Source organism: Octodon degus, unplaced genomic scaffold (genome assembly GCF_000260255.1).
Source record: "Octodon degus isolate 3935 unplaced genomic scaffold, OctDeg1.0 scaffold00169, whole genome shotgun sequence".
NCBI classification, from domain to species: domain Eukaryota; kingdom Metazoa; phylum Chordata; class Mammalia; order Rodentia; family Octodontidae; genus Octodon; species Octodon degus.
The window spans coordinates 1,363,266-1,373,703 of record NW_004524745.1 but is presented as its reverse complement, the minus strand read 5'-3'; the positions used below and the strand labels follow the sequence as shown (position 1 = coordinate 1,373,703).

Here is a 10,438-nt window from a genome sequence, read left to right as displayed (position 1 = left end):
CAAGCACTTATTCTATTGAACTATCTCCTCTGCCCCTATAGAAAAGCATTCAAACACAGGGCAGTGCCCACTATACGAGGAAGACCTGCCCACTCCACAGACCCCACAGTCACCTGTGGGAGGGAAGAAGTAGCAGGGGCTGATGGCTGGAGCAGCATCCCCTCTGGGCCCAGGCACAGCCCGGCAGGTGGTACCACAAGGCCTGTGCCCTCCATCCAGTGCCTGGTGATTTGACTCTCAGGTCACTGAGGCCTGGGAGCCAGGCAGGCAAGTAAACAGAAGTGGCTGCTGCCTTTTTCCCTACCCTGTTGCTCCAGGATGAGGTGACCCACAAGGATGGAAAGGGCAGGGTTGGGAGCTTCCTAGAGCAGAGAAGACAGAGGTCGGGCATTAGAGCCAAAAAAATAGAAAAGCGACGATCATTTTATTTTTCCCTGAGGCGCTGGTGGTTGCGGGGCTGCCGCATCCCCGAGACTTTCTTATGCTTCTGGTCCAGCACTTGGGCCATGTAGCTCTCCTGCTGCTTCTGGATCCGGAAGTCAGACATATGATTCCTGTAACGGAGCCAGCTGGTCGTGGACAGTGTGCAGCTCCAAGTAGGGGCTACAAGTCAGGCTCCCCACTTCCATCAACAGCCCTGGCCTGGGCCAGGAACCCTCACCTGAAGATCTGTTTCTGTTGGCTGATAAGTTGCTGCAACTCCTTAATCTCATTCTCTTTGCCATTAAGTATATCTTCTTGCTTTGTAATGTGAGACTCAATTTCTGTGGGGGAGAGAGGCAGGGAGGAGGGGTGGCTCCCACCCCACAGCTCCTTCCTAAGCTAAGGCTCCCTTCCCTCACAGGACTCCCCCACCCAGGACTCTCCATGAGCAGGTGCCAATACATCAGTCTGAAGGCGTTTATTATGGAGTCTTGGGGTGGCAGTGTTTGGTGGTTACAGTCCCACTGTGGATGTCACCCAGGTGAGGGCAGGCAAAGGTCCTTGGAGGTAGACAGCTGAAGGCTTACAGATGTCACCTCCTTGGTGAGACCTTCCTCAGTCTAAAAATTATAACTCTTCCCAAGAGTTCCTATCAACTTTCCCCTGCTTATTTCCTTAGTGTCTATATCTTAACACCACATATCTGTCTTCTTCTGAGGTAGGGTATAAAATCTACAAGAGACAGGGATTTTCATGTTATTCACTGATTTGTCCCTAAGGCCTAAAACAGTGCCAGGCATATATTAGGTGCATACTAAATATATCTGTGGAATGAATGAACAGGCTATCCCATAGGGGATTTAGACTCAGAAACATCTAGTTCAGCAACTTCAGTCCAACGGAGGGCCAGTTGGTCACTCAGTGACAGGGCTTCAGGGGTGGTGGAAGATGGGATCTCTACCCTCAGGAGACAGCTCCTGGAAGAAGAGTTAGGACGTGGGAACAGAGGACTGGGGCTGGGTCAGGTAGGATAAGGGTAAGCTTGGTGGTACAGCACACCCAAGGCCGAATTTTATACCAAGCACTACAAAGAAAAGACTCAGGGACTAATTAGAACAGGGCAAGGCTACACGGCAATAAAGCTCATACTGATGAGAGAAAATTACCACTTTGGGCCAGTTGCCTCCCTCTTCAGACCTGTGTCCTCATATATAAGATGAGGATAGAACCTCACACAGTAGCATAGGAAAGACCCAGTGAGGCACTGGCAGCAAAGATCAGCCTGAAATTAGACACACATTAAATAAGGGGTGATTTTGTGACTTAGGTCTAAATCAAAGGAGGCCATTGGGATCTACTGGTGTATCCTTTATATAACTACCCATCAGGAAGCACTAGAAAATTCTGATTCACAGAAGAAAATCCCACTGCCTTTAAAGGCTGAAGATTAACTAGGACTTGAACTTTGACAATGTAGAAATGCAGATGCACGTAGGGTTTCAGAAGACCTGGCACCAAGTCAAGGCCCAGCATGGAAGAGGGGGAGAGAAAATAACATCAACTCAGGGAGACAAATAATGAGACCCCTCACACTCATCCAGCTAAACTGTTTCTTTTCGTTTGTATCTCTGAGCCTGTGTCTTGCTATGTAATCCAAACTGGTCTTGAATTTTCTCAGTAGCCCAGGTTAGCTGTGAGCTTATTGCTCTCCTACATCAATCTCCTCAGTGCTGGGATTACAGGTGTGGTCATCATGCCTGGCCTGGCTTTTCTCTTTCGGTGCTAATGATTGAGCTGAGAGCCTTCACATTGAGCTATATCCCCAGCTTTTAATTTACTGAGTTTCACCAAATCACTTAAGTTGCCTCTTTATTTAAGTTGCCACATTAGCCTCTTTATTTTGGGGGGTATACATAATAAATCGAACTCAGGACTCACCCTTGTCAGGCAGGTGCTGTGCCACTGAGCTATATCCCAGATGGTATGTGAACTTCTTTAGGGAAAAAGAATTACAAATTTATAGCTCTTAAAATCCATGACATCGGGCCGGGGAGATGGCTCAGTAGGATAAGCACTTGACTGGCAAACACAAGGATCTGAGTTCAATCCCCAGTTCAAAAAAAAAAAAAAAAAAAAAAAATCCATGACATCCAGTGAAATAATGATTTAGAAAGAAAAAACAAACAAACAAACAAACAAACAAAACCCTTGGAGCTGGGCAACTTAATGAGACCCTATCGGAAAAACCAAAAGAGCTGGGCTAGGTGATTCACACTGTAATCCCAGCATTCAGGAAACTGAGGCAAGAGAATTGCCACAAGTTCAAGATCAGTTTGAACTACCCACTGATTGCAAGTCCATCATGAACTACACAGTGAGATCCTCTGTCAAGAAAGAAAAAAGGGGGCTGAGCCTGCCACTTAGTGATAGCACTTAAGAGGCTGAGGCAGGAGTATGGCAAATTTGAGGTCAATGTGGACTTTATAGCAAGACCCTGTCTCAAAAAACAAAACTCCCTATGAGAACAATAAAGAGCACTGTAAGAAACCACACAGCAGAATGGGGCAGGGGTGGGTACAGGTCAGGGAGAGGTTCACAACACTAGACTGCCCAGATGAGGGTTTGTGGCCTGCTGGAGGGGCTCAGGACATTCTAGGAGGAGGCAGCTGGGCCCCAACTCCATTACAAAGTAGATGCAGGGCCCTGGGCCTGAGCAGATCTCTGTGGATGGAAACGGCAGGCAGAAAAGAAGTCTCTGGTTGCCCAAAAATGGTACTCCAAGATTCCTTGAGGGGAAGCAAGGAAGATGACCAGGGCAAAGGAGGACAAGGGACCTTGGGTGTGGTGGCAGTGACTACTGGTTGAATCCCAAGAGAACCTGCCAGAAGTCACTGCTTACAACACTTTAGGCCTGCCAGTAGGCTTGGTCAGGTCATGGTATCACCCTGATGCCACTTCCCAGTGAGAACTCTCACCAGGGGACAGAAGGCTGGAGTGGTGCTTAAGGACACCAGGCCTCTCTTGGTGAGGGTCCCACCAGGAGAGGCCCAGCCCTCTTTTAGGCCTGGGCTGTTTTCTGGCCTCCTCAAGATCTGCTATCGTGAATGGAGAAGATACTGTGTGTGGAATTCACAGCAACATAAACTGGGTAACAGGAGGTCAGCATTCTGGCAAAATGGAAAGGGTTCCTGCTCAGTGTGATGGTGCACACTTGTATTCTCAACACTCGGGAAGCTGAGGAAGGAGGATCACTTGTGTTCAAAGCCAGCCTGGGCTACATAGTGAGTTCAAGGTCAGCCTGAATTACATAGTGAGACCTTGTCTCAAAACTGTCCCCTGTCTACTCCACCCCTTCCCCCCAACCCAAGCAAAATGAGAAAGAAAGGGATTCCTGAGGCCTTGGGACACTGGGTAGCTAAATCTGATGAAAGAGGCCCTCAATTTATAGCTTAAACTAAGCCAGTAAGTTGCCACAGATATGTGTGTAGAGGAGAGTGGAAAACTGGTGGCCCAGATATATTCTATATGGGCTATAAATACTTTAAAAATGTTAGGTGGCGACCTAGCGCAGCGGTCTCCGCACCGGGCTCTAGAGCGTGAGGTCACCAGTTTGCGACCCCGTCCCGAATCTTTGGGGCTGGGGAGATGGCTCAGTGGAATAAGAGCTTGCCTGGCAAGCACAGGGGCCTGAGTTCAATCCCTAGTTCCACCAAAAAAAAAAAAAAAAAAAAAGTGTTGAGGCCAGGGAGATAGTTCAGTAGAATAAGCACTTGCCTGGCTAGTACAAGGCCCCAATTTCAATCCCCGGTACTGCAAAAAACCCCACAATGATTTGTTTGGGCTGGGGAGATAGCGCAGTAGAATGAGTGTTTGCCTGGCAAGCACAAGGGCCTAAATTCAATCCCAGTTACACACACACACACACACACACACACACACACACACACACAAAAGGTTTTTTAAGGCCAGCCAGATAGCTCAGCAGATTAAAGTGCCTACTTAGGCAGATGCAGGGCCTGGGGTGCAAGTCCCCAGTGTTCTGTGCCAGGGTGCACTAAGACGGAAACTGAGACTGGGCATGGTGGAGCACGCTTGTAATCCCAGTGCTTGGGAGGATAAAAAACAGGATGAGTACAAGTCTGATCTGTGTAGTGAGACCCTGTACTAAATACATTACTAAAAGTTTTTTTTTTTTTTTTTTTTTTTTTTTTTTTTTTTTAAGTTTAAATTAAAAATGTTTAAGCAGGGGAGATAGCTCAGTGGACTAAGTGCCTGCCCAGCAACGACCTGAGTTTGAGCCCTGGTACTGCATGCTGTGACTGCCCTGGCTCGCCTGTAATCCCAGTGCTAGGGAGGCTGAAACAGCAGAATCATTATGAGTCTGAACTGCATAGTGAGGCCTTGTATCCAATAATCTTATAAAAGCTGTTTAAGTCAGTTGCCACCACTACAATCAGGTGAATTTCCATTAATGATTGTTTTCTATCCTGGCATTGTGGTGCATACCTATAATGCTAGCACTCTGGGGGCCTTCCACAAGAAGATTACAAATTTAAGCCCAACCTGGGCAATTTAGCAACTTAGTGAGACCCTGTCTCAAAATAAAATTGAAAAGGGCTGGAGATATACTTCCATGTGAAGGCCCTGTGTTCATACCCCAAGAAAACAACATCTGGGCATGGTGGTACATGCCTGTAATCTTGGCACTTGGAAGGCTGAGGATTTCTGTGAGTTCGAAGACAGCTTGAGCTCCATAGTGAGTTCAGAGTCTGAACCACATAGCAAAACTCTGTCTCAAACAAAATACTAAAAGAACTAGAAACAAAGATCTGGCAGTCTTGGGCCCCCATTTCCACGGCAGAGGTACTAAACGCCTGAGAGAGGGCATGGCTTTCTGTCATCAGTCCCTGCCTCTCCCTGTTGGGTCCCTGACCCTGAAACTAATGGCTAGTTCCCCAATAGGATTTCTCATCCTGGTGTTCCTCTTGTAGCAGAAATGAGTGCAGTATACGTTCTCTAAAATGGAAGAATACAAGGTGGACTGAAGAGGTAGTAAATTTTAAGAAAAATGGGAGCAGGCCCGTTCGTTTATGGTCATGAAGAATATTGATCACCGAATGCTTCCCTCATTTCCGTTGCCTGCCTGGTCCCTGAAGAACTTTTCGAAGGTGTTGTCCGCCTGGGCCTGTATGTATCCTCAGCCGGGGACAGAAGTTGGGGTGAAACCCTGCTTTTGACACAGGCACTGGGCTGTTGGGAAATAGCCCGTGCATGTTACCATGCAGGGGAGCGTGGACCTCCCGCCTACCATTGCACTTGGTGATGAGCTGATCCTTCTTGCTGGACTCCTGCAGGACTCTGTTCTTGACATTGGAGAGCCTGGATGGGGAGGATGCGAGGTGTGCAGCCAGCAGGCAGACAGGACCTCTCCCTGCCCTGCCCCTCCGAGCCCCACTCACGCTTTTTGAAAGGCCAGCTTCTCTTTCTCCAGTTGCTTGGACAGCACCTCCACCTCTCCAAGGGCAAACTGCAGCTTCTCCTCTTCCTTGGCCAGGAGGAGCTTGGTCTTGGCATGGGCAGCTTTCTCTTCCTACAGGGGCAGAATCAGTCACCTCATTACTCCAAGCTTACTTCCTAAGATTGTTTGACCAGCCTTTTCTCAGAGGAGCAGACAGAAGTCAGAGTACAGGAAGATTCTGGCCCCACCCTGGGGACTGGAGGTTCTAAGGCCAGAACTCCATGACTCTACCTAATCATAGAAATCTTTGGAAATGGACAAAGATTAGATTGCAGGGGCCACTACTTACCGCCAGCTTCTTTTCCATGGCCTGAAATTCTTCTTTACTGACAAAATTTTCATCCTGGAGAACCATCTGCAACAGAGCTTGGCTCAGAGGGCTTGGAGCTGAGGTGGGCAGGGTTCCCTCTAGGGACAAGGACAAAACCTGGATCACAGGTTGATGCCCAGGGCACCTAGGATGAGACATGCTCTGGAAAGGGAGCTGTCGGGCCAGGGAGATGGCTCGGTGGAATAAGCACTTCCTTGGCAAGTACAAGGGCCTGAGTTCAATCTCCAGTTCCGCCAAAAAAAAGAGAAAAAAAAAAAAAAAAAAAAAAAAAAAAAAAAAAAAAAAAAGGCCGGGGAGATGGCTCAGTGGAATAAGCACTTCCCTGGCAAGCGCAAGAGCCTGAGTTCAATTCTCAGTTCTGAAAAAAAAAAAAAAAAAAAAAAAGGGGGAGATGTCAGTTCCAAATTCATTGAGGCCCAGCTCCAAGTCCTGCTTTCAAGGTGCAGTCACAGAGGAGAAAGCTCAAACCCACTCTTAATGCTGTGTATGCAATGATGTGTAAAGCATAAGGGCTGTGCCACCCAGAAAGGCCCTGACTCAAGGGTCAGAATTGCTTTTAGTGGGGCTGGTGAGATGGTTCAGTGGTCTAAATCACCTACTTAGAACAAGCTAATCTAAGCAAAGCACAGGGACCGCGGTTCAATTCCCCAGCACCACATGCCAGCCAGCCCTGTTAAACTGAAGATATATTCTGACATTCTTACTGAAGCAGAAAAATCAAACAGGAAAAACCATGGCCTCCAGTTGGCCACCACTGGAGCTCATGTTTAGCTCCAACACTTTGGACCTGGTAGTTGGGGACTGAGAAGAAAAAGTTGGGTTGGAGGCCCTTAAGTCAGCTGCTCAAGGGCCAAATCTGTGCTTACTGTCCCCAACAGGGCACTGCATTTGACACTGCAGAGGGGTACGCAGAACTGAAGGGATGCTAGTTTCTCTGCTTGCACAGGTGGGTCTTGGGAGATCAGTGACGTCATCACCACTAAAACTAAAGAAGCCGAAGGGCAGTGAGGATTTACTAGACCCTGTATCAACATGGTAGAATGTTACTGGATTTAGGTGAAAATTGCCTGGTAAATATTTGGGAAGCCCCCATCCCTGGGTTGTGTTTTGGTTTTGTTTTTGAAACAGGGTCCCACTATGTACCCAGGGTGGCCTTGAAATCACCGTGATTCTCTTGCATCAGCCTCCCAAGTGCTGGGTTCCTCCCTCCCAGCCAGGTTTCATCAGTCTCGCCTCCTCCCGACGACCCCTTCGGCAACGTGCTCTAGCCACGCCCCTTCCACCCCAAAAAGGCCTGGCCTCGCCTCCACGTAATACATCCAGTTCGGCCTCTCCCCCAGCTCTTCTGCCTGCGTACCACGTTCTTCAGCTGGTGGATAAGCTCCTCCTGAGATTCAATTACGTCCCGCAGTTGGTCGAAGGCGAGGCACACAGAGCCCGAGCCCCCCGGCGACCACCCGAGGGGCGTAGCCATCTTTTGCCCCCGCCAGCTCGTTGGAAATGGCCGCGACTGAGGGCCTTGCTACCGTCACCCACCAATGAGGATGCGACGCCACAGAGCACCTTGGCAACTGGGGCGGGGACTCCGTCTGCTAAGCACAAGAGGGCCCGCCTCTTAAAGGAGTATCCCGGAGCCAAAGACCCTCCAACTACGAGCATTTAAATTTACAAGAAATTTTGCACGTTGGGCCGGGGAGACGGCTCAGTGGAGTGCTTCTCTGGCTAAGCGCAAGGGCTTGAGTTCAATCCCCGGTTCTGCCAAAATAAATAAATAAAATAAAGACTGGAAAAAAAAAAGACTGAGCTGAATAGACCTTTTAAAAAAAGAAAAAGAAATTTGCACGTTTATTGTTTCTCGCACAATTCTGGGGCGCTAGCAGGGTCCTCCTACTTTTACTGTCATTGAGCAGACAACATAGAAATGTCTTCTTCCATGCCTTGTTAAACTGCCAGATACTAACTCAACTCAGTGTAAGCTGGCCTCGCCTATCCTTATCTCTTCATTTCTCCCATACTGAGAGACTCCAACCTCCTAGAACATGCGTACCACTAGCAACGAGGACAGAAAAGGAGAATGGCACCATCCAGGAGATCTTACTCTCTGATACCGGGTTCTGGACAGCCTCAGCAGAGCTATGTGTGATCCTGAATGGCCAGGGAAGAGAGCAGGTCTGAAATGGAACTTGACTGAGAAGAAGACATTTGAAAAGTAGCCAGGGGAAGACAGAGATTACAAAATCATGAAATTCCTGCTGAAGACTTTTTCTCTCTCTCTCTCTTTTTTTTTTTTTTGGCAGAACCGGGGATTGAACTCAGGCCCTTGCCCGGGAAGCACTTATTCCACTGAGCCATGTCCCTAGCCCCCTTTTTTTCCCTCTTTGAAACCCACATAATATAGTATTGTGACACTGTTATGCTTTATTAAAATTTTTATTAGTACATGTTTGCAGTACACAATGAGTACATTCATTGTGCCGAGTTTGTAAACCCACGAAGCACATCTTATTGTTTACTAATTCCTCTCTCCTGCCCTCTTCCTCCAGCTCCTGGTCCCTTTCCATCCCTGGGGTTTTTTTTTTAGAAAAAATTCAATCAACTTTTATTTTGTTATATTGTAAAAGAGTCTCTAGCCTAGGCTGGCCTCGAACTTGCAGCAATACTCTTGCCTCAGCCTTCTGAGTGCTGGGTTTACAAGGGTGCACCTACATGTCCAGCTTATTTTCTCCACTTGTAAAAATATTTTTAAGATAGGATTTTGTTCTGTAATTCAGTCTGGACTGGAACTCATGTTTGTAGCCCACACTGGCTCAAACTCAAAGTGATCCTTCTGCCTCAGCCTCCTGGGTGCTGGGGTTGTAGGCATGCTCCACCTGCTCAACTTGTTGACTTCTATTAAAGGGTCTAGAGCAGCACATTTCAGTGGAATTTCAGTAATGGAAGTGTTCTACATCTGCACTGTCCCATCGGGAACCACCAGCCACGTGTGGCTATGTAGCATTTGAGATATGATTCATGTGCCAAAGGAGCCACATGAGGTTTTTGTTTGTTTGTTTTTTAATGTATTTATTACAGGGTTTATAGGATCTCACTACACAGATCAGACTTGTAGTGATCTTGTTTTCACCTCCCAAATGCTGTTATTTTACTTTTTTATCCACAGTCTTGGTGTGTATTCTAGGCTGGCCTTGAACTCACTATGTAGCCCAGGCTGGCCTTGAACTTGTGGTGATCCTTCTGCCTCAGCCTCCATAGCACATGGATTATAGGCATGTGCCACCACGCCTGGCTCCAAAGGAACTGATTTTTTTTTTAATTATTTTTTTTAATTTTTTATTTATTTATTAGAGAGAGAGAGAGAGAGAGAGAGAGAGAGAGAGAGAGAGAGGTGTGTGGCCAGCTCAGCCCACCAGGGGGCGGGGCTGGCTGGCATGTGGTGCTGGGGGATCGAACCGCGGTCCCTGATGCTTTGCTAAGCTTGTTCTAAGTAGGTGCTTTAGACCACTGAGCCATCTCTCCAGCCCAGGAACTGATTTTTAAAATTGGAAAAATTTATTTACTTGTTTTTCTTTGATACTGGGGATGGAACACATGACCTCCATACTGAGCATACTATGTCATCAGCCTTTATTTTATTTTGAAACAAGATTTTGCAATGTCACTAAATTGCCCAGTCTGTGACTGAATTTGCAACCCTCTTGCCTCAGCCTCCCAGACTGGTGGGATTACAGGAATCTGCCACCTGTTCACTCTGCATGTGCATGTGTGGTGCTGGGGATAGAACCCAGGTCCATGTGCATGCTAGACAAGCTCTTTATCACTGAGCCATACCCTCAACCCAACTGTTTACAACTCTGTATGTGGTTAGTGGCTCCTAAGAAGCTAATGGCTCCTCCTATTTCACAGTGTGAGCCTAGAGGGCCTCCATCCTGCCAAAACTCTACCAGGAATGTTCAGCTGAGCCCCCTTCAACAAAGCCACACATTCCTCTGGGTCAGTGATCCCTGTCTTCCCTAGGAACTGTGCTCTCTTCCTGGTTCTTTCATGTGGCGCTGCTTCATATCCGTCCTTTGCCATTCAAGGTTCCCCCTACCACAGGCTGCCCTTCATCTCTCTGAGGTGCACAGGCTTTGCTGCCAGCGTCCTGGGCATGGGGCTATGGGAGGGAC

At 47.8% G+C, this 10,438-nt stretch overlaps 1 protein-coding gene across 1 annotated transcript; it reads right to left on the bottom strand.

The window, feature by feature from the left end:
- Positions 1–394: 394 nt before the first annotated feature.
- Spata24 (spermatogenesis associated 24) lies at positions 395–8,018 on the bottom strand. Its single transcript, XM_004643241.2, has 6 exons — positions 7,630–8,018; positions 6,231–6,296; positions 5,883–6,013; positions 5,732–5,802; positions 662–764; positions 395–554 (listed from the first exon to the last, which is right to left on the bottom strand). The coding sequence occupies exons 1-6, from the start codon at positions 7,744–7,746 to the stop codon at positions 425–427; spliced, it is 618 nt and encodes a 205-aa protein (XP_004643298.1). The 5' UTR covers positions 7,747–8,018; the 3' UTR covers positions 395–424.
- Positions 8,019–10,438: the final 2,420 nt, after the last annotated feature.

Excerpts from the sequence above, each read along its gene's own strand:
- Spata24 (XM_004643241.2), bottom strand. The coding sequence starts at position 7,746 with ATGGCTACGCCCCTCGGGTGGTCGCCGGGGGGCTCGGGCTCTGTGTGC. Across the intron at positions 6,014-6,230 it reads CCATGGAAAAGAAGCTGGCG|GAAGAGAAAGCTGCCCATGC; the intron begins GTAAGTAGTGGC and ends CTGCCCCTGTAG. Across the intron at positions 5,803-5,882 it reads AAGCTGGCCTTTCAAAAAGC|GCTCTCCAATGTCAAGAACA; the intron begins GTGAGTGGGGCT and ends CTCCCCATCCAG.